Source organism: Polyodon spathula, chromosome 7, assembly GCF_017654505.1.
Source record: "Polyodon spathula isolate WHYD16114869_AA chromosome 7, ASM1765450v1, whole genome shotgun sequence".
NCBI classification, from domain to species: Eukaryota; Metazoa; Chordata; class Actinopteri; order Acipenseriformes; family Polyodontidae; genus Polyodon; species Polyodon spathula.
In genome coordinates this window covers 36,247,347-36,272,418 of record NC_054540.1, presented here as the reverse complement: position 1 = coordinate 36,272,418, position 25,072 = coordinate 36,247,347, and the positions used below count along the sequence as shown (strand labels likewise).

Here is a 25,072-nt window from a genome sequence, read left to right as displayed (position 1 = left end):
GAGTCATTCCATCCACCCTTATTTTCTTCAGAGGAGAATTGGAGATTTAATTTCCTCTGCACGGTTTGGGCATTAAGATGCTACGTGGATAGAATAAGAGCTCTGCCTCATTCTGACCAGCTCTTTGTCTGTCACAGGATATGGACCCTAGGACATCCCCTCTCGAAGCAGCGACTGTCGAATGGGATTGCGAACATGGTCTCAATTGCATGTGATGGTGCTGGCTTACCCCCATCTGGGAGGGTAGCTGCACATTCCACTAGAGGGTTGGCTGCATCTTGGCCCTTTTTAGAGGGGCCTCCTTGTCTGACATATGCAATGTGGCTAGCTGAGCTACGATTCATACGTTCTCCAGATTCTATCGCCTCAACGTGATAGATCCTTCCTTGCACAAGGGTTCTTTAGGTTGCATGCTCTTACCACTAACATTGGGTTAGGTGGTTTCGATGCGTCCTTCATATGCTGCCGTTCCTTCTCCCTCGTGACGGTTCTGGTATACATTCCCCTTATGTAATGTTTTAGTGGTCGTCTTCGAATGGAAAAGGACTGCTGGGTTACTTACCATAACCCTGGTTCCCTGAAAAAGAAGACGGCCACCAACTGCAAGGTCGCATCGGTCGCCCTCAAGGGTTCGATGCAAAAAGAGAAGTGGTTTCTGTTGAGTAACGGTTTTAACCCCTCGGTAGGCGGGACCGAGGATGTCATCCAGGAAGGGGCCTATTGGCAGCTGTGATATAGAGAGCTCGGTGAATACATACCAATAGGCAGGCATATCCCATACGTAATGTTTTGGTGGTCGTCTTCTCTTTCAGGGAACCAGGGTTACAGTAAGTAACCTAACATTTTCCATCTATGTGTCTATTTTATAATGCATATATGTTTTATTAAGGTCAATTTCTCGAACCCCATAGAATTTACACTAACTTTTAACATTTCTAAAGATTAAAATAAAAAATTGTGACGGAAGGGGATATACAAGCTGTGTCTCCTTGTTGCCAATCAGTTTAATTCATAATGAACAAGAAGCTTACTGACGTTTCACAAAAAAGGGATGACTGCAGCCATTCTGAAGAACAGCCTGCTGCAGTTTTTCATAAAGGAATTAGTCAGTAATCTTTGAGGGCTGGTCAGGTTATCTCTCCAGAACAATCTTGCAGACTGCAGTCTTGCTATCCCACTGAATCAGTACAGTCCTGATTTCTACGTTTTTCGTTTTGTTCAACACCTATAGCAGTAGTAAATATTATGCTTATGCTACACGGTTGAGTCCCCTTGTATTGTATCTCTTTTTTATGAGGCTGGTACCGTACATTCTGCTCATCTGGACTATCTGTTCCTTCACAGCCACACAAGGGTTGGCAAAGCCTTCCCACTTCCAAAGACGAGAAAGTATAAACACATCAGTGGCTTGTATTTTGGGAGTTCTGCCCAACAGCGTATCACAAAGCTTTTGTCTTCACCCTCAAAAGTTTGTATCTCAACCAGACAATTTCATACCGTGTCATTCAGTGGGGCACTGCATAAAGCTCCCTGGATGGTGCTGCTTTTGCTGTTTCAAATGCTTTAGAGGCCGTCTTTATCTTAAATTAACCCGATGGCATACAGCCATTGTATTTAATCACCGTGATGCCTTTGACAATTGGGAAGATCGTTGTTAGCTGCTTGCTGCTGTTGTTTCAAATGTGTAAATCTAATACCATGCATTCGGATCATCCAAGCTGTACTAGCTTTTGGATTTTCAGAATACCTAAAACAGCTGCAACTGCTAGAGTTGTCTTGCTCATCCTGCAAAGTTGTGATTAATCACCATAAACAGATGGGTGTGAAAAATAATACGTGGATATGGCCAAATGCAACTGGTACGATCATATTTGAGACAATGTCAAACATGTTATTAATGGAGCTTTTAAAATGAAAAAGTCAAACCTCAAACGACTGTACCAATTCACTCGTTCACTTTGGGGTTTTGAGTGGAAGGTCTGTTTTGTTTCATAGCTTAGTTACTCTGCACAGTAAGTGATATATTTTTATAACAGTAATGTAATTTTTTGGCTGTAATAACATGAACACAATTACTCTGAGGGCTAACATTCTGATAGTTTTGTTGTTTTTATTATTATTATAATCTCTAATGAGAGAGGGGTATTAACAATAGTTAATGCAGGTTTATGCAACGCTTTATTGATAGTGAACTTCCTCAATCGTGGTGTAATATTATTATTAATAAGGCAAGGAGGCAGTATCGTCCAGTGGTTAAAGTCCAGGGCTTGTAACCAGAAGGTACCTGGTTCAGATCCCACCCCTGCCACTGACTGACTCACTGCGTGACCCTGAGCAAGTCACTTAACCTCCTTGTGCTCCATCCTACGGATGAGATGTTGAAGCACTTTGAAGATCCTGTGCTGTTGCTGAAGCCAGCTGCATTTGGCAAATACAGTTCCGTGATTTTAAGAAGCATGTCTGTCTGATGCAGTGTCACATGTTCCAGTCTCAGTTTAGGGTTAGTTAAGGACAAGAACATTTTTTTTTTTTATTTAATCGGTCCAGTACTTAGTCTGACATTCCCATGTGTTATTTGAAAACTGAGGTCTTTCAATTGTGTTCTGCACAATTTGTTTTATTAACGAGTCATTTTAATTGCTGCTTTAACATTTCCTTTACTGTTTGATGGTGGTTGTAATCGTTCTCAGTGGTTTGGGGTTCTGTTGAGTTATCAGTTTTATCTAAATCTGCTATTACCTGGCTTTCAGGTTGTCTGGAGAATCCTTTCAATTCTGACAGGAGGTTATATTGCACATGATTTGAATGGAATGAGGAAGACTGTCCAGTCCCGGCACTTAGGATTCTCCAGACAAACTCTGAGCAACTCAAAACTGGGTAAAGGCAGTTCTAGAGAATTATAGTAACTCCATATGGGAGCAAAAGAACCTCAGTGCTTGTATTGCTCCATAGCTGGATTTCAGTCCCATCTTCCATAAGTAAAAGGCAAGCATATTGACCCAAGCTCACCTTCTTCGTCTTGACTTGATTTAGAAAGAAAAACTTGTTTACAAGCTTAAACTTCCTACCAAGAATCCTCATAAAAGTAATTTGATTTGATATCTGTATATCAACCTTTTTTTTTATTTTATCCGAGCACCAGAGCTTGTAAAAAACAAAACAAAAAAACAACAAAAAACAATATACAAAATGTTGTTTATCCAGTTCCAGCTCACTAGAGCAGCTGTTGAAGGGCAATTTTATTTTCTAGTGGTTTTTAAAGACATTTTAATGTGCTGAACTTGAAATGAGATCCCCCTCTCATGGCTTGCTTTTGTTCAATAAATATTTGACTTCAGATCGTTTGCATTGCACTGCGGACTTTACAAGATTTTAATGTGGCCACAGAATCTCTTAAGTGAACCCCTAATTTGCAACCTTGTAGAAGTATTTCAGAAGTATTCAGAATGGTTAAAGAACAAAGTAAAGGTTCTGGAATGGCCTAGTCAAATTCCCGATCTAAATCATATTGAGAATCTTTGGTATGCGTTGAAGAAGGCTGTGCACAAGAGAACTCCTCGGAATTTGAATGAACTGGAACAACTTTTTGCTTAAAAAAATCATCAAGAATCCTGCCAAAACCTCATATCCTAAACTTTTAAAAGAGGTTATTATTGCTAAAGGTGCCTCAACTAGCTATTATTTTCATTTTCTTTGTCAGGGTATGAATACCTTTGAATTAGCATTTTTGGAGTTTTGCAAAAAAATTGCTGAAATAAATAATTGTATCTATTTCTTGTAACATTTTTCCTCATCCACAAAAGCAAAACTTTTGCTACAAAAGATTTTTCCTAAAATTCTTTGTTTTTGAGAAATTTCTAGAAATTGTAAATTTCCATTGGGGTATTTAAGTTTTGACTACAACTGTGTGTATATCTATCTATCTATCTATCTATCTATCTATCTATCTATCTATCTATCTATCTCGCTCTCGCTCTCGCTCTCGCTCTCGCTCTCGCTCTCTCTCTCTCTCTCTCTCTCTCTATATATATATATATATATAGACACACACATCTCCAGATAAGGTTTTGGGTCTGGGAGTACCTTACCCTCTAACCTTGTAGTCACAAATAATCTCAATAAATACTGTACAGTCTTTAATTATAATGTGGTAGGCATTAAAAAAAGAGCCTTCCTATCTGCTCAGCGCATTTTTTTCGAAGTATCACAGACTCTGCAAATTAATTACCATACTTATATTTTAGTTCTTAAACTTTGTGGACATGTTAACTTCAATATAAAGCCATACATAAAAATAAAATAAGGAAATGCATTAACAAGTTATAAAACAGTTTGTTTAATATTATAGGCACCCTTTTTTAGCAGTTGCCTCTGACGATGGTTCCAGTTGGATTTGTATCAGGATTCAGGTGTTTACACTTCGACCTGTGTAGCTTCGAATTTTTCTTATTCTTACTGTGATTGGCTGCAAAGACAGCAGGGCTAACCAGAAATTGGATAATGTTTGTTAGGTTGGTTTTGCTTGTGTATAGTTTCCTAGTAAGTGAAGACATTGTATTCTGGGCGATGTAGTTGTTAGTGGAAGTTTTAGAGGAGGCATACAGGTTGTGTCGCAAAATTGCTTATTTGTACCCATTCAATTTAAATTTAGTGTGTATTTCTGATTTTTTGAATGTGTAAAAAGGGACCGCTGTGTGTACAGCTCTGGAAAAAATTAAGAGACCACTGCAAATTTTTCTTAAATCAGCATCTCTACATGTATGGCAGCCATTCCATTCCAGTGTCTGTTGAATTCCAACACAGGCACACCTCATTCTACTGAATGAGGTATTGATTAGGGGATCACCTGAACTAAATCTTATTTAACGAGGAAAAGTATAGAAACCACTCCTGTGGTCATCACTATCCTCTTGCAATAGGACCAGCTGGATGACAAAACAGTGCTAGTAGTACCTCAAAAGTAATTGGAATCAAAACATAACTATTGACCATGCCCAAAGAGTTGAAAAGGAAAGTTTTGAGTGAGGAAAAGAAGGGTTCAATTCTGGCTTTACTGGCAGAGGGATACAGTGAGCGTCGGGTTGCTTCCATCCTTAAAATTTCAAAGACGGCGGTTCATAAGAACAAGATCAAGCAGCACACATTGGGGACAACAAAGCTACAGACCGGCAGAGGGAGAAAACGACTCTCCACTGACTGGGATTACTGCCAACTCATTCGAATGTCACTGAGCAACCGTAGGATGACATCAAGTGACCTACAAAAAGAATGGCAAACGGCAGCTGGGGTGAAGTGCATGGCGAGGACGGTACGAAACAGGCTCCTAGGGGCAGGGCTGAAGTTGTGCAAAGCTAGAAAAAAGCCTTTCATCAGTGAGAAACAAAGAGGAGCCAGGCTGAGGTTTGCAAACGACCATAAGGATTGGACCGTAGAGGACTGGAGTAAGGTCATCTTCTCTGATGAGTCCAATTTTTCAGCTTTGCCCAACACCTGGTCGTCTAATGGTTAGACGGAGACCTGGAGAGGCCTACAAGCCACAGTGTCTCGCACCCACTGTGAAATGTGGTGGAGGATCGGTGATGATCTGGGGGTGCTTCAGCAAGGCTGGAATCGGGCAGATTTGTCTTTGTGAAGGACGTATGAATCAAGCCAAGTACAAGGTTGTCTTGGAAGAAAACATGCTTCCTTCTGCTCTGACAATGTTCCCCAACTCTGAGGATTGGTTTTTCAGGCAGGACAATGCTCCATGCCACACAGCCAGGTCAATCAAGGTGTAGATGGAGGACCACCAGATCAAGATCCTGTCATGGCCAGCCCAATCTCCAGACCTGAGCCCCATTGAAAACCTCTGGAATGTGATCAAGAGGAAGATGGATGATCACAAGCCATCAAACAAAGCTGAGCTGCTTGAATTTTTGCGCCAGGAGTGGCATAAAGTCACCCAACATCAATGTGAAAAACTGGTGGAGAGCATGCCAAGACGCATGAAAGCTGTGATTGAAAATCAGGGTTATTCCACCAAATATTGATATTCTGAACTCTTCCTACGTTAAAACATTAGCATTGTGTTGTTTAAAAATGAATCTGAACTTATTTTCTTTGCATTATTTTTTGTTATTTTGACCAGTTGTAATTTTCTGCAAATAAATGCTCTAAATGACATTATTTTTATTTGGAATTTGGGAGAAATGTTGTCAGTAGTTTATAGAATAAAACAAAAATTTTCATTTTACCCAAACACATACCTATAAATAGTAAAACCAGAGAAACTGATAATTTTTCAGTGTTCTCTTAATTTTTTTCAGAGCTGTATATGTATATAGTCAGCACTCGGATATGCAACATGTCAGTCGCGTTTACCACCCTAGTATTAAGAATGAAGTCCTTCCCCATTATAGCTATGTAACAAATTAATGCATTTACCCGTCACATGCGATTTTCTGACATCACCAGGTTTTCTGATACAAAGCCCATCTCTTCAATGTTACAATTGACAGTTTAACTGTCACAGCCTGTTTGTTTGTTTATTTATTTATTTATTTATTTATTTCCTGGCATGGCAAGTCAATCTTTATAGTGCACAACAGTTATACAGCGCTTCTTCCAAAAACAAAGCGAACAAGAAAAGGCACGGTAATGTAAAAGTTAAACATTCAACAGTTTTATATACTGTGATGCATTTTTTTAAATCTGTGATCTTTAGTTGCTTTTGTGCATTTTCCTTTGCAAGTTAACTGTGACAGTAGGGCCTTATCGAGAACTATATTCTGAATATAATATTCACTGTATAATTTTGAAGACTTTGGATGCTGTTTTAATTCTATAATCTGGTGGTGTAGTTTTTTTTTAAATCTTTTGCTAAATTGCATTACCTTTTACATTTTAAGCAGTTCTGTGGATGGGTAACATTTTGATTCAGTTTTTCTGTTGTGTCATTAATGGGGAATTTTGTATAGAAAATATAGTACTGTACCAACAATACCAACTATAATACATCTAAATTGAGGCCTGCTTATTTTAAAACACAGCCCTTTCAGCTGTGTATTTTTGACGTATCTTTTTTGTGTTCCCTGGAAAAACGGACACGTTTTTGTCTTTACCTCTGTGCTATTCCCCCAACTCGTGCGCTAACAAATTTCAATGAAAGAATCAATGTCTCCCTGTACGGTTCCTCAAACCCAAGTCAATTTCTTTTCTTTCCGTATGACGTGTGTGTGTGTGTGTGTGTGTATGCGCAGGGCAGAGGGTTGTTAGAGTGGGACAGAGCAGGTTATCATTCAACCATCTTGTCACATCCATTAATAATAATAACCGGTGGCTTCCAATACGGAACGCTTTATCTATGCATTGTGCAGATATAGTTTCTTACCAAAAAGATAAATAATATTATTTAAATATAAATAAACAGATAACTAAAGTATTGTAAGCAGTATACCCCAGAAAACAGGCTGAAAATCATAACAAAAAAAATTAATTATTTTAATGAAGTAGATTTACTGAGAAAAAGCATACACACTCAATGCACAGCTGCAAAGTACAAAATTAAATTGGTATGAGAAAAACATTAGTCACATGCTTTGCATGGACGCCATGTTAATGTAAGACAAATATTAACATTTATTTATCAGTTCGGATTTGGAGGACTGCACCTTTTAAGTTTCGTTTCGGGCTATTGTGTTTGCCAAAACGAGACCAGTGAACAATAAAGTTGTAAAAAGGGATAAACAGAGAGAGTAGTAGCAGTAAAATATACTCCTTACATACACTTTCGTTTTGTGTAAACTACACTGTGTTCCGAAAATAAATAAAACCTCCATTCTCTTTTCATGAGGCTAGCGCTCGCCTTATGTGGCAAACTTTTATTTTTAACTTTGTTTCCTTTTCTTTTCTATATTAAGTCTGGCACTAGGATTACCATTGTTGGTACCCTAGTGTCGTGCCTGTGTTTGTTAAATTTGCACGCCTGTGTGACGTGTCAACGCCCACCATTTTACAGCAGCAGGGCTTGTGCCCTGCCACAATAACATATTTACATCCCTTATGTTCTGCCAAAAAAAAGTCTGCAGTTAGGCAGTTGTTATGTAACTTCCACCATCAGTGTGTGTTGGAGAGATCAAGTTCTACCAGCCTGCTATCCTAACTAGAGCGGATAGGGTACCAATTAATATTGATTTGATTTTGATCTGCTGCTGATGGGAAGACTGAAGAGAACATGTCCCACACCAGTTTGATTAGGTAACATGTAGGTAAAACAGAGGGTTCTAAATTAATTGTATTATCGTGGAAATATTGGAGTTATACAAAAAATGTGATACACCTTTCTGCACGGTCCAGTGGCAGATTGTAGTCTGAAGATGAAACTGGTGGGATGAGATTAAGTTTGACAGTTGGAAGCATGGTATTGTACTGTACTTTTTTTTTTTTTAAGAAAACCTGATGGTTTAATGGTCTTGTTCGTACACTTTCATTTGCGGATCAAATAGAAGGGACGTTGGAATTGTTTCCCACTTCCCTGTGATGAAAGGACAGGGGTGAATGTGTTACTTTTCAACAGGGACTACAAAATCCAGCAGTGTCAATAACTGCAGTGTGGAATTGACTTTTAAAATGCTATTCTCATCAGGATGTGTGGTCCTTATGAAACACATTTGTTCAGTTGTAAAATATTTGCTAAAATCTATTAAAATACTTTTTTCATATTGTAAAAGAGGTCTATATCATTTGTATCATCATACAACACCAAAACTGCAAAATTACACATTTTCATTGGGGTATATAGGAGAAATGTACCCATTTGTGCCACTTTACTATCAAGTCCTTGGCACGCAAAAGGGCTTTGGCAGGCAAAGCTTTCAATCTTTTCAATCCTGCAAAGCCTGTGATTGATACCTGAACCAAAGACACATCCATTTGAATTCTGGCATCAGAGCTGGATTCCTAGCCAATATTACAAAAGTGGTGGCTGGGCGAGGGGGGGTTGGAGATTGGAAAAGCATTTAAGAACAGGTCAGACTGAAATAATTTTAATGAAAAAAAGAAGCTGTTTTGAAGTTCTGGTGCATTTGTCATGCCTGTCCCCTCTCGTGATGAATGTTCTCAGTATGATGTGGCTCGGCCTATTCATTGTCCCATTCCAGCTCAGCTCTCTCTAGCAGTGCATATGGCTTTCATTTGGCTACCCAATGTGTCAGCATTATCACAAAATAGATTCTGACATGTGTATAATTACAGTAATGAAATATCTCGTTGAACAAAAAGGATTACTGTCTATTTAAATTAAGTGAATGTATGGTGGCTTGAACCAACATTTAGGCTTGAAAATTTCACAAATTTGCGTTATGTTTAATATTATTATTTCCGTGTGTTTCCTCTGCCTTTCAAAAACTGTATTCATTCGTGAATGGTCTTTGTTTCTTTTTTCTATTACTTTTGTTTTACAGCCAAAGAAATTTCTGGTGTTAATAAAAAAAAAAAATGAAAAAAAAACTCCGTGCTGGTTTTAATTTTGGTTTTAAAATAGATGTTTTACTCTGGCTTGTATGGTAGGTTATATTTATCAAATCAAATACTTTAGCAAAACTCAGCCGGGTTTTAAAAAACAGATTTTTTATTTCTGCTCAACTTTCTTCTAGTTCCCATGTATTTTGCTGTAGTGTGTTGTACATGTTGGATGGTGATGGATTCCTCTTTTTAATCTTTAAACTGTTCAATTATAAATCCTATCATGTGAATACAGTCTATTTGTGTTCACATGGTAGGATTTATATGGCCCAGTGCAAATGTTATTCACAGTATAGAAATTACTCAGAGCGATGAAAAGGTAATGTGAGGGATCCAACACCCCTTCTTTTTGCTTATATGGAACTCAAGAAATGAAAGCGATGAGAATTCTCCACCAGAATAAAAAAGGTAACCATTTTAGTTGAAAGGAAGTCTTGATTAAGCTGAGCTGTAACATGTATGTTGTCACTTGCTTGTCTTGATCATTATGGAGTGACGCTCATGTATGCTAATGCATAAAGATTCACCTAAATACAGAATATACAGTGAAAAACTCAAGTCACCAGGATCTCAAGATTCTAGGCTTTTATATACAGTTTTTTGTGAATTTCCCCTATAAGTGTCAGAATAAAAAGCATAGTATAGTGTAATAAGAGAAACCATGGTAAAGCCCAGAGAGGTATGGTAAAGCATATTACAAACCATTTAAACTATAGTAAATGCCATGGGAAAATTGCAAAATGAATGTGACATATTCAGATGTATTTTGTAGCTTTAGTGAGAATGACATTTTCTATGAGGGTGCCAAGGGATCTGATTTCATGCATTTGTACGATGTCATTGGCTTTTCTCAGGTAACTGTATGATAACTGTGCTAAACTAAATAAACGTTGGGAGAATTCTGTGGAGGCCAGTGTAGTTGTTTATATTTGGTGATGTCGTCTCTCACGACCAAGAGTGAACATTTACGGTTGTCTGAACCACATTTCTGACATGCAGAACGGTAATAATGTTTTGAGAAAATACAAGTTTACGGTTTATTACACAAAACTCCCTCCTTGTAACCCTCATTTAGGTTATTCTGTCTGTCTCTTTAACCCTTCAAGTCCCTATTTATGAAGAAGCTAAGATAACAATAAATACAGAGGAATCTGATGCTATACCTGTTGATATTATTCACAGTTTTTTTTTAAAAGCACTACTATAAAACTAAAATCTCATCTTGTTCCAATATAAAACTGGGGCTGCTGCCGGTTCCATCTACAGCCACAATCCTACTGGGGAAACAAATCTTATTCACTGCTGTCTTTGCTCCAGGGCCATGCATTGCACTATAAGTGTTTTTTTTTTTATCCCCTTAAACATTATTTACAATACAGGGGTTACAAAAGAGCAAAACAATGGAGAAGTTTCCATGTGTGGTTATTTACACGTGAAGTGGTGATGCGTGTGAACGTTTGGGAGAACAGCTTGAGAGGATCAGGTTTGTGGCCAAAAATGACGGCCACAGAGAGGGATAGGGTAAATCTCATTTACTCACGAGCATGACGTAAAACACAGGAAATACACGCCCATTTACACATGGAAACCCACATTTCATGTTAAAACGTTCACGGCGCCCAATATAGACAGCCTTGGGCGCATACGTGGAAGGTGTCTGGCACATATCTCTATAATCATATGTCTCCGCCGGTTTTCAGCCATGGTAATCTGCAGTAGGTGGTTTGGACAGTTTCATTATATACCTCTGTGTTGTTGTTAATTATTTTCTTTTTTCTTTAATTAATAAGTTGTGTGTTGAAATATTATTCACTACTAACAGTATGCCACCCCACCAATGGAGATTTGAAAAACAATTTGGGCAAGAGCAGTAAAACTCATTATTAAACAACCAGGCACGAGGCATTTACAAATCACAGCTTTATTACATGAGCTTAACACTGTGCTTTAGAGTTTCACTCAAACAAGATATCACCTGACAACCATGAATTTCCCGGTGAGATTCTCTCGTGTACCTGTTCTCTGTGCATGGAAACCACATTTTCCCAAGCTGTCTGTGAATACAGCAGGAGAACCCTACGCATGGCTAATTTGCATATCAACCTCCCCCTTTCCCCTTCATTTGCATGACGTCAGGTGAAAAGAGGGTCTTGTTGAGTAAAATAAACTGAGACCATGGAAACTCAAATTGTTTAGGGTCATTTTTCATTTGGCTCAAGCACAGTATCTTGAGAAAAATTAGATCACACAAGGAGACCCCCTGTTGTTAGAGCTTTCCACCACCGTATTGTTCACATGTTGCACATTTTAAACAAAAGACATTCTGATGAGAAGTAGTCAGCAGCTATAGGGTCCCTCAGCTTTGAAGTTAATTACTAAGGGCTAATAATCGGCCTCTGATTGAGTGCCCTCAGTCTCTCTGATACCTAGACAGGAACTTGTGAGGTTTCCCACTCTGGACCAATTAGAGCTTTTTGGTACAGGGTGAAGTGAGATAGAAGTAAGGGCAGGCTTGCCAAAACATGACTAACGTTTAAGCAGGTATGTCCCCCTTTTTTTCTTTTGAGTTTTGCTTTCGCCATTAAAAGGAGAGCCCTGTCAGGCTAGGGATGGCCACATCATCCTACATCTTAACAAGAGAAATAGAGTACCACAGGATCCTATTAAATATATTTTGTAGCTTGAAACCCCACTGCATTCCCGCTGCCAGGACCCATCGAATGTAAACTAAAACCCTTCACTTGGGCTGTCTTGTTTATATCAGCGATAAAATTTAATGACAGTGTTTAAATGAATAGTCTATCTCTTCATTTAGGAGTTGGGCAGTTTGGTTTCTGTCAGTCTGCATGCAGTAACGTCGTGAGTCAAATAAAATGCATCTAAATCAATGGTTTTTGGTTTCAAAAGTAGGTTTGGTATATGTCTGCCCTTTTTTCTTGCAAACTGGTATCAGATATAAAGGTGGGGTGTGTGGAATACATTTCTGTGAGTCAGTAAGCCCTTTGTCACGAATGAGAAGAAAAAGCAACATGTGCTCACAATTCCAGTTTTCTATTGCACCCGCTGTATAAGTTTAGACTTTTCTTCATTATTAATATTATAGTGTACTGTAAGTCTTAACAAATTTTGCTTTTACACATTACTGTGGTAGAGGCTGTACGTTTTGACTTTATGTTTTCTAAGCTTGTGCACCCATTGCAGGGAACCCCGGCTGTGACTAAAACACACCTGTGTCAGCATGTTAGAGCAGGTTCTACAGCTGAAGAAGATCACTTATATACTAACTAGACACTCTCTGTACAGGAAACATTTACAATTTGTATTTTTTGTATTCTTCACTGATGTATGTGAAACGATTCCATTTATGCTGAGGCAGGAATCTGCGAGGTCTGAAACCTAGGTTGCTTATAATGACCAATGGATAGTATAAATGGGGCTTCTGCTTTCCCTTGGTTGTATTCCGTGTTTGTGCTTCTATTGATGGCCACAATTATATGGTTTATTTACTGTTCTAAAAGTACTCTGGTGGTTTATTTCTGGTATCTATGTCTGCTGTATGATTCTGAGAACTGCTCAAATTAAATAACTGCACAGATGGGAATCACAGTGCGAGCTGTACCTCCATTGCTACAAAATACAGTCAGCTGCACCATAAAATGACCACAAAATAAGCCCCCAGTGTTCTTTCTGTCTCATTTATTTGTATTTGTATCAAGGGTGTTGTATCAGTGCTCATCAGTTAAAACATAAAATGAAAAACTGTCAGTATAAACTTAAACCTTGTATACAGCAGTAGAAATAAAGTTTTCAGTTGCTATGGGAACTGTGCAGATGTCAGTGCCGACCAGGGCTTGCCCAGTAAACTTTTATAGCCTTGGGAAGGATGCCTAGAATCAGTTTTGATTTCAGATCCCGGAAGAGTCTTCAAACAACAAGGTTAATAAATGTGGTTGACGATTTGATGTATCAGTTGCCTCTGTCTCCATGTATTCCTGTTTTTTATTAAAGAATAATTGGCTTTGATTAGTTTTTTTAGTTTTTTTTTTTTTTTACATTCCCCGTTCATTGTGTATGGTGTTTGTAACTGTCGCAATTACAGTGGTTCTGTGTTTCATTACACCATTATTGACTCATCCCTTTTCTCTAAATCTGCCTTTACCTGGTTTTGAGATTGTGCTCGAGAAGGCTGGGACTGAACAGCCTTCCTCATTCCATTCAAGCAGAGAGCAGGTAGGGCTGGTAGAGGAAATAATAAATAAATATGGAAGCAACAGAACCCACTTGGAATGATTTGCAAACACCATAAAAGCAATTCGAATGACATTTTAATCCAGTTACCCATAAATCTGTGAAGTGAACAGTGAGAGGGCTCTGTTTTCTGTGGGGATGTTGCACCCTGAATGCGCGTGTTGACAGAATGGAAGCAGTTGCAGGAGGACAATCTGAAGGGAAAAGTTCAGGCTGTCAGGAGTTGAATGCAGGGTGAAAAATGGCAGAGCTAGCCAGGGAAGGCAGATGGGATATCAACCGCTATGCCTGCTGCAAGGACAGTGCCATAGTTGTCTTTTTCATTAGCGGATGATTATAACAAATGACATTGTCATGACATAAACATGATAAGATCTGTCTTTCCAAAGACATATAGCTAATTTATTGCGATGGCGATGATACTTTGTAGTATCAGCGATGTTACTTCCTCTGTTGTCATTTTGCAAAGGTCACATACATTTCTATGATAGTCACAGCTTTTATTTCAGGACCAGAAGCATTGCGCTTTAATTCATTTTCCAGTTTTATTACTTTTTTGTTTACACACTTAAAGATATGATGTGTATAATTCATTACATTTAAGAAACATAATTCAAATGATTTAATAAGAATATATTGTCAAAGTTAAAATGAAAAACTACATTTAAAACATCTGCTGCTCATCCGCTTCCAAATCACAGTAATATCAGTGTGGCGCTGCGTGCGTGTCGCATTCCCAGTGCATTCAGTCACGGTCTTGAGTGATTGTTGCATTGAGGAAGACGATATGTCTGTGGTCCATTAACTCTGATACCACCTGGAATCCCAGCTTTCCAGAAACACATGCTTGTATATATCACAACATAAATAAGTTCTTCATTGTACTTGCATTTTGGGTTCCCTTATATTTTGTAGATCTGTATGAAAGGCTAGCGCAGCAGGTATATCATGCTGGAAAATTCCTTTATCATACATTTCTAATATTTATAGAAAATAACGTGTAGTTCATAATTCCCAGTTTGTAAAGCAATACCCAAATTGGACGATTGTCTTCTTAATATCTTTTTAATAGTTCAGTCATACTTAGGTAATGCAATTAGTAACATATTTGTAAGCACTTCAATAAAGTGTTCAGTCACTAGAAGTCATAGGTAAGATGATCTAATAAGGATGGCCAGTGTAGTGCGTGATGAGGTAAAATAAACACAGGAAGAATGCTCTTCCCAGCCGACTGTCATCGGAGAATTGTAATAAATACGGTCTCAGTGATCTTTACACTATTGGCCTAACCCCAAGTTTACATCTCAGGGCTGATCGCTCGCAGGCACACAGCTGTGAGGACTGAAGTGTACTACACCAGATTGATGCGTTAGTAAGACTGACAGAATGTCAAAGATGCATGGGGCACATAGGATGAGAACAGCTTAATGTGTAAACAGTCTTCAAGTCCTGCCTCTCAGAAAGGCAAGTTAACCTCCCACCACCCACACACCAATGCTAAACAAAGCATAAATTTAGGTTGAGCAATTAAATCTGGAAATAGACAAAATAAAAGCCCTAGAAATTAATAGTTCTGCACTGCACAGAGGCATACCTTGCTGAAAGACTAATCAGCCGATCTGTTAGATTAGGTCTGTTATCTTTTTGCTGTTTATCTTGTACAGTCATCGGGACTGGAGTAAGCAGCTGGTATTGATAAATCAAGGATTTGTTTAAATGTGTTTGCCCAGGATTAAACCCACTGAGATGCAGTTGTGTTTAGGAGTCTCCAGATGTGAGTGCGCACTGGACAGACGTCAGTACAGCTGCACCACTCATTGAAATTGACACATTGTTTAATGCAAAGTAAACTAAACCGTTAGCAAGCACTAGTTTGCTGCTTTGATAAACTCGATCTTTGTGTCAGTCGTGCATGGACATGGCATGTTGAAATGCTGTGTGTTTTGTGTGTGTGTTTTTTGCGTGTGTGTAAAAGGACCACTAATTTTGTTGGTGTTGCACACTATCCTTAATACAGATGCAGCAGCATAGTAAGTTCGGTCAGCAGTAGGAGGCGCTTTATGCTACTACACAAAGTTTCATACAATACAAGAGGCATGTAGCATACAGTTCAATGGAAAAACCACCACCATAGAATTTCAGTATTACAGTCTGTTATTAAAAACGTTATCACTGAAGGACAAGGTTATAGGCCCAATGGAAAATGATGGCCAAATAAATATTTTTTTATCTTTATAGCCCCATCTAAAAATAATATTGTTTTTAAATATTAATCAGATTGCATAATTCTGGAGACTCACATTAAGATGTTTAAAGATCGTGCTTACATAAAAAAAATGGATGTAGGAGAATGTACTTCAAAATTAGAACATTTGCTCAAATGGGCCTACATAGGATTTGATACACACAAACAAAAAATAGTTAATACAGCCATAGAATCGTTCATTTGTGCAACTATACCCTATGGTAGTTCCATTAAAGATGAAACAGCTACCATAGTATCCATTACATTTTTGCATCATTGTTCCTTATGGACCCTTGTCTTTTTCATTTACGTGTGATGGAGGAAGTGGTCCAAGAAGCAAAGAATTTAAATAACAAAGCACCTTGCTGGTTTTTGTGCCTCCCTGTAGGACTCCCTGCGTCAGAAGGACGATCGTATTGAGGAGCTGGAGGAGGCTCTGAGGGAGAGCGTGCAGATCACTGCAGAGCGAGAGATGGTGCTGGCCCAGGAGGAATCGGGCCGTTCACACGCAGAGAAGCAGGTGGGTCCTCCTGGTCTGTGGGTGTGTGTGTGTATCTTTCAACACCTACTTTACCTCATATTAAGAGTTTTTCATAGGGCAGTATTTATTCTGAAATAGCCCGAGATCAAAGTGAGCAAGATAATCCGCTCCAGCTGATTTTAGAGGTAGTCGGCTTGCCCATGTTAATGTCTGACTGTATTTTGAAAACCACTCAACAATTTGTGATGAAAACCTGGTATGTGGTATGTGCATTCCTTAGCACCATTTTTCTATATTTAAGGTTACCTTTGATTGATAGGGCCTTTTTTATTAAAGCCAGAAATTGCCAAAACTTATATGTTGTTCCACATAGGGTTGTCAATTAATCATAGTTAATCGTCTGTATTTAATGCGTTACTTTTTTGGGATATTAATTTTTTTTTAACACACGTTAATCGCACTCTTGTCTTGTCCCTCTTAGCATACCTTAGTTAATTTCCTGCGGCAACATTTTAATACACTCGAGTGGATGCCATGATTGAATGAGTGTCGTCATCGTTTCAATATATAATTAGTCACGGAACCGTATTATGTAGCAAAACACTCAAACTGAAGGACTTTGAATGGGAAGTTTATTTTTTAAAAACGTTCTGACGGTTCATTGGATAGAAAGAGGGTTGCCTGTATCTATTGTCACAGTGAGTTCCAGTATCACAGAAGTGCATCTAGTCTGCTGTACCACATGCATGCTAAACATGCTTGCACTTCTCAAAATACACTTTCTAGTAGTTATTATGCTATTGACAACAACAATACAGCAACAAATAGTCTAAGAAATTCAGGATCGCAAACTCACGAGTCAAGCGAAGTACGATACCATTACCAGTGCTGTTTGACACCTACCGACTGCAGACCCATTAACATTAAGCTTTGTTTTATTTCAATAACCATATTTATTTTTAAACAATGTTAATTACAATTTTGAAGGATATAACTGTAACTCAATGAATGTTTTGTTTTTTTTAGGCAATTTCATGTTATTCATAAAAGAGAATTCAAAATTATTATTATTTTTAATATTATTTAAACGCCAGTTTATGAGTAAAGGAAACTAAAGGAAACTGATGATTGTAATTGCAGTGAAGTGAGTAATAAAGTGAGTGACTCCTTTGTGATTTAGCAGTTGGTTAAAACAGTTTAAATTGTAAATAAATATAAAACTATAAAGGGGGGGCAGGACATTTGTTTGGCCCAACGCTTCCTTAATAAACATCTTGGTATCCCTGAATAGATAGTCTTCTGCTCTTCAAATATGCAACCTTGACATGAATGAGCAAACTGTCTCAGAAAAGCAGTGGTACCCAAAATATTCATGACAACAAGGCAACCAATCAGACTCTTGTTTACTACATTTGTTGGTATTGCTGAATAGATACGTGTTGGAATAGGCCATATATTTTAATATGAAACATGTCCCACGAGTATACTGTCACCCCGATCTCACCCCCCCCCCCCCCCCCCAAAAAGTCATGACATCAATGATACCCATTGACTGAGATATTGAAGGTCACTGCCTGCCTATATTTGATTGACTGAATGCAGATCACAGTGATCTATATGTATGTTTCCTTGCTTTTTCTGAATGGTGAAGCTCCAGTGAGGTTTGACTAAAGGGGGTTGTAATTCAAACCGATACTGAGCTTAATCACTTCCACACACATGTAGCGTCAGGGTGCAGTTATTCCACGATGTGTGTGTGTGCTTTTTACCCAAATTTCATATCCCTCAATTTCGACTAATTTTATTCAATTTGGATTAATTTCAATCTTTATACAAATTTGCAATAAAGAGTGGAATTATAGTTAACTACAAAACTTACTTACAGTATGCATGAAAGCAATTGGAAATTTGAGCCAAATAACTATCTAAAGGATCTTATCCCAGTATATAGTCAAAGCCTAATTAAATTATTCGTGGGATCATCAAATATATATATATATATATATAGTATATTATATATATTATATATATATATAATATATATATATATATATATCATATATATATATACAGTGGCTTGCAAAAGTATTGACCCCCCTTGGCATTTTTCCTATTTTGTTGCCTTACAACCTGGAATTAAAATTGATTTTTTGGGGGTTTGTATCATTTGATTTACACAACATGCCTACCACTTTGAAGATGCAAAATATTTTTTATTGTGAAACAAACAAGAAATAAGACAAAAAAAACAGAAAACTTGAGCGTGCATAAGTATTCAACCCCCCAAAGTCAATACTTTGTAGCACAAACTTTTGCAGCAATTATAGCTGCAAGTCTCTTGGGGTATGTATCTATAAGCTTGGCACATCTAGCCACTGGGATTTTTGTCCATTCTTCAAGGCAAAACTGCTCCAGCTCCTTCAAGTTGGATGGGTTCCGCTGGTGTACAGCAATCTTTAAGTCATACCACAGATTCTCAATTGGATTGAGGTCTGGGCTTTGACTAGGCCATTCCAAGACATTTAAATGTTTCCCCTTAAACCACTCGAGTGTTGCTTTAGCAGTATGCTTAGGGTCATTGTCCTGCTGGAAGGTGAACCTCCGTCCCAGTCTCAAATCTCTGGAAGACTGAAACAGGTTTCCCTCAAGAATTTCCCTGTATCTAGCGCCACCCATCATTCCTTCAATTCTGACCAGTTTCCCAGTCCCTGCCGATGAAAAACATCCCCACAGCATGATGCTGGCACCACCATGCTTCACTGTGGGGATGGTGTTCTCGGGGTGATGAGAGGTGTTGGGTTTGCGCCAGACATAGCGTTTTCCTTGATTGCCAAAAAGCTCAATTTTAGTCTCATCTGACCAAAGTACCTTCTTCCATATGTTTGGGGAGTCTCCCACATGCCTTTTGGCAAACACCAAATGTGTTTGCTTATTTTTTTCTTTAAGCAATGGCTTTTTTCTGGCCACTCTTCCGTAAAGCCCAGCTCTGTGGAGTGTACAGCTTAAAGTGGTCCTATGGACAGATACTCCAATCTCCGCTGTGGAGCTTTGCAGCTCCTTCAGGGTTATCTTTGGTCTCTTTGTTGCCTCTCTGATTAATGCCCTCCTTGCCTGGTCCATGAGTTTTGGTGGGCGGCCCTCTCTTGCCAGGTTTGTTGTGGTGCCATATTCTTTCCATTTTTTAATAATGGCTTTAATGGTGCTCCGTGGGATGTTCAAAGTTTCGGATATTTTTTTATAACCCAACCCTGATCTGTACTTCTCCACAACTTTGTCCCTGACCTGTTTGGAGAGCTCCTTGGTCTTCATGGTGCCGCTTGCTTGGTGGTGCCCCTTGCTTAGTGGTGTTGCAGACTCTGGGGCCTTTCAGAACAGGTGTATATATACTGAGATCATGTGACAGATCATGTGACACTTAGATTGCACACAGGTGGACTTTATTTAACTAATTATGTGACTTCTGAAGGTAATTGGTTGCACCAGATCTTATTTAGAGGCTTAATAGCAAAGGGGGTGAATACATATGCACGCACCACTTTTCCGTTATTTATTTTTTAGAATTTTTTGAAACAAGTTATTTTTTTCATTTCACTTCACCAATTTGGACTATTTTGTGTATGTCCATTACATGAAATCCAAATAAAAATCAATTTTAATTCCAGGTTGTAAGGCAACAAAATAGGAAAAATGCCAAGGGGGGTCAATACTTTCGCAAGCCACTGTATATATATATATATATATATATATATATATATATATATATATATATATATATATATATTAGGGCTGTCATTAATCGCATTAACTTCTGCGATTAACGCGTTAAATTAGCGTCAACCTCTAATAGCATTAATTTCTTGGAACACGATGCGCATTTTTTAACACACGAACAGTCTTATTAAACGACGCTTTCTATTATTTCATTTTTTTTTTTTTTTTTTTTTTTTTTATTTTTTTTATTTTGCTTGATGACGCTCGCAAAGGCAAGGTTGGTTGCACACTCAAAAAGCCCTTATTGTTTTAGATGTGACCACTAATAATTATATGTGTCAAATTCCTCTTGCATAAGCAAATTAACTTTTTCAACCACTAGACTCGTCAAAGCTTTTTGTGTATGTATTTTTTTGCGTCCTGCTCTGCACTGAACACCAAAGGAGAAGCATTGTGCACTGAAGTCTGTGCAGTACTAATATGCATCCTTACAATCAGCCTTGAGGAGTCTTTTCAGCAGCCTTTTTTCCTGCTAAGTAATGATCTGAGCAGAAACAACAATAGATGATCATACAGAATGCACACAATGTGGTATGAAACAGGTAAGAAATTAAATTCTGTCATTAGCCTATCAAGTTTCTTATGATTCCGATAGTTTCCCATGCTTTATTTCTACTTTATCTCTGGTCAAGTTAATTTATCCTGCTATAGCTAAATGCAGAGTTGTAACCAAGTCATTTTTGTCAAGTCCCAAGTCATGTTCCAAGTCCCAGCAGCCAAATCTCAAGTCACGTCTCAAGACACAACGATCAAGTGTCAAGTCTGTACCATAGGCATACAATATATCAACTTCTTGAAACTGCAACATAAACTTCACATATCAGTTTCAACTTTGAAAACATTGTTTATTTGCAGAACAGGCTATAGCCACAGGTGGTGTATGCTATCTTTCCAGAGGCAGCAGTAGACGGGGTCTACGTCTGACCCGTAGCCCAGAAAGCTCTGGAAGGTGGTTATGGGACAGACAGACAGACAGACAGTCACCACTGTATGACATAAGTTCATCCAGTTGCAGCAGTTGAGCTAAAAGTTCCCACCCCTTAAGCAAAACAAAAAGAGACCTGCAGGATGATGATGATGATGGTTATTATTATTATTATTATTATTAATAAATTAATTTAGCTGACGCCTTATCTAAAGCGATTGCAGGATTATTCAGAGTAATTGTCTCCTCTGAGTACCCTCGGGAAAATATTAACTGCCTTTTTCAAAACTTCAATATCTTACCGTCTCTGAAGCAAATATACAAACAAGTCTGAAATTGAAAATAAATAATTAAATAAAAAATAATAGCAGAAATGCTTCCTTTTACGGACAGCAGTTACAAATGTGGCTTGTTTTGAAAGCACCTAGAGGGTAAATATTGTCTTCCGTGCATTTTTTTTTCTATGCCTTTTGATTATGAGGTCATCATCAGTGAAGGATTTCAATCAACACAATGCCGTGCAAACTAAGAACTGTATCAGTGCAAATATAATTAGAATATAATTAGATTTATTGTTTTATAGACTGTACGCCAACAGTTCACAACACTTTAATTTTACACTACCTTCTGAATAAAAAAAAAAACAATCGTGGATCTACCACATTTCATCTCATCACATAAGAAACAGTAGCGCTTGTACTGTAGATTGTGAGAAAAAAACAAGCAAACCCCATATATAAATAAATAAATCATTCAAAACACCACTTACATGTGTTCTTTTTTATTTTAAATAAATATCTAGCACATATGTCTCCTTTTGTAATATATATTTAAGTCTTTTGCTGTTTTTGGCTGGTTTTAAAAACACAATTTGGCTACTTTTTCGGTGGTTACTTCCAAAATTGAGCATAGCATTCAATAGAAAATCTGCCAGCGCTGACAAGGGCCAGGCAGACAGACACACTCACACACACACAAATTCGCAGCATGAGAGGGAGAGAGAGTCTCAAGTCAAGTAGTCCAAGTCCCGAGTCAAGTCTCAAGTTATTTCCCAAAAAAGTGACTCGAGTCGGACTTAAGTCCGAGTCCCCAACTCTGGCTAAATGTATCTGTAGAAAAGTGAGTGTAAAGCTCCATGTTTTAGCTGGGGTTCCAGTACCTGCTGCACAGGGAGTGAATCTACAGCGGTGGCAGGTTAAATGGACCCGAAGCCACTTTTTGGACTTGGGGTTTGATACAGCAAAGTTGCCTCAAACTAGGTCTCCCAGTCTCCTGCAACCAGGTTTCAAGCCACTGTTCCTGAAAAAGTGGCTTTGAGTTCCCTCATCTTAAGGGAAAGCTGTTCTGCTGAAAGAAAAAGAAAACATGTGTAAGTAAAATCCTTGGTTATTGTCTTCTATGATTCTGAAGAACTAGAGATCTGACCCCAGGACATTGACAAGATTATGAGCCTCCCCTCGCCCAACAAAAAAGGGAGACTTCAACATGACATAGGAAAATATTTTTAAAGGACTTGGCAGGGGCTTGGGAGCATGTCATATTTACTGTATCCTATGTCAGACATCACAGGCAATATTGTATATTATGCCAATCAGCATGTTCTCTGTTAAATCACAGAGAGACAACCAATATTAACAGTTACTATATGCCTGTGATATTAAAAATCCAAAACATCCCAATTAGAATGTGTTGTCTAATGCAGACTCAAAACAGAATAAATGAATACAAGCTGAACTGATTTGAAGTAAGTGTGTTAGGTTATTTCTCTATCTTTGCTAACTCTCTACACCTGACTTGAGAAGAGTGCTTGCTTTGCCTTTGTCTTACTTTCTCCTTCTAAAATGCTCCTGTCACAGTCCTGCACTTGTGTGATTTAATGTTGACTGTCGACTGTTTCCACTGATCCGTTCAAAGTCTCTGCTTCTAATTTTTTCTTTGCATGATTTTATTTCTGTTCTTTTTTTCTTGTTTTTTTTCTCTTTTTTGTCTACCACTGCTGTGCTACTCACTTGCTGTCTGAAGCAATTATATGAACAAATGCATGATTCCAACCACGCTGGCTTTAAGTGGTTCAAGGTACGAAATGTGAACAATCATCTTTTTTTGGTATTTCATTTTTTGTTTTGGCTACTTATATTACCGTCGTTGCTGTATAAATGTGTTTATTTCATCTTTTGTGGTGTGGTTATAATTTTGTTTACATTTCAAATAATTTTGTGGAACTCTTTGTCATATTTTCTTTTCACAATATTTTGGTGTTTTGTGAATGTAATGGTCATGAAAGAAACCAATAGTCCTGCCTACATAAAGTTCAAAAACAGTGGTGTCTTATATAGATGTATATAAGAAATCCATGTTACAAAGCTACTGTACTTTGGAGACCAGGACCCAACCTGGGCAATATCGACCTGGCCTTGAGCTATGCCCAGTGCAGAAACCCATGCAATGCTCCACCAGGATTCGAACCAGCTAGCTCCTGATCGCTTCACTTCCCCTGCAGCGTGGTAAGATGAACCACTGGTGACCTTAAATGGTCTTCAGGTTTTAAATTAACTTGTTGTTTCTCAGTTTTTCACAAAAATGGTGCAAATAGCATACTGGAGTAGAAAAAGCTTTGGTAAATATGGTTCATTGTATATAACGATATGTAGCTTTTATTTCTTTGATCTAGCATATAAACCATTAGAAATAATGCTGTGTTCTTTGTGGTCTACTAGCCACAAATGGAAAATATCCAGTGGCCAAACTAGGTGTGATAAAGCTGCCTGGCAGTTGTTGTTCATGTTACATTAAAGCCTGGAAATGTTTCCTCCTTGGCCTAAGTACACATGCTTCAGTACCATCACTAATGATGGCTTGTGGTTGCTTCATTTTACAGTGAGTGATTAAAATGTCGTGGCTCCAACCCGGAAGTAGAAATCTGACGTTTATTTCAATACATCGGTGCAGAAGAGTGAACCTACAGCAAGATCATGCAAAATAGACAGCAGAATGAAGGCTTATTCTTGGACCATTTAAGAAATTAATCATAATACAAATTAATCGATTGATTTCACTGAAAACTAATGCAAAAAAGACTTGGAATCATTATGTACTAGCTAATGATTCTAGCTAATTTTCAGTTTGATACTAAAATGAATCCAGAGATTTCAGATTGGTGATGAAATTCAGGCACAAAACGACAACCATCCTCCCATTTGCACCTCCATAGCAAAAACTGAGCACCCTGCAGCTAGAGCGGACTCCACCCAACTTCAGTGCCTTTCACCTCGGGAGGCCTGAGCTCCAGTCTCCAGTGATCTTAGCATTGTACAAGATAAGAGTACTGATTTCACTGATGCAAATGGGAATGTGGCAATGGTGTTTCAGACTCCCTCCAGTACTGCAAGGCTGTGCCCATGAGTCTCCTCACTAGTGATTTATGGTGGAAACTAGTCCATCCATCACAAGCCTCTCCATCAAAATGCTTTCAAAATGTTGCTGCAGTTGTTGCTTGTGTTTGTCACCATTTTCTTCCTGCTGTCTTATTGCTTGTTTTCTCTTTTTCTCTTTCTCTCTCTGTGTCCGCATTCATAGCGTAAGGAGGCAAGTATTCTTAGAGCATCCTGTATACAAATTTTCTTCATTTCTTAAATAGCTCTTTGTTTTGTCTTTTTTTCTTGCACATTTGCTTGCTAGTTGTTTTTGTTTTTTAAGGTGCAAGGTTGGTAACTACTGCACTATCAGTACTGAAATTTAAGAACAGTAGAAATACATTCATCCTCTTAATCACTGCTGTGCCTTTTGTTTTCTTGCACATTAGCTTGTAACATTGCAGACAGCAATAACTACCATGGTATAAAGTAAGCAGAAGGCTAAGCTGTGGACGATATAATGGCAAACAAACGCAAGCCAATTGTAT

At 38.2% G+C, this 25,072-nt stretch overlaps 1 protein-coding gene across 10 annotated transcripts in view; it reads left to right on the top strand.

The window, feature by feature from the left end:
• Nucleotides 1–25,072, top strand: part of LOC121318597 (ELKS/Rab6-interacting/CAST family member 1) — a 369,254-nt gene that overhangs the window by 173,060 nt on the left and 171,122 nt on the right. For all 10 annotated transcript variants that reach the window (XM_041255448.1, XM_041255447.1, XM_041255446.1 and 7 more), the window contains one exon: nt 16,383–16,514. In XM_041255448.1, the coding sequence (XP_041111382.1) occupies nt 16,383–16,514 (132 nt within the window). The remainder of the gene's footprint in view (nt 1–16,382; nt 16,515–25,072) is intronic.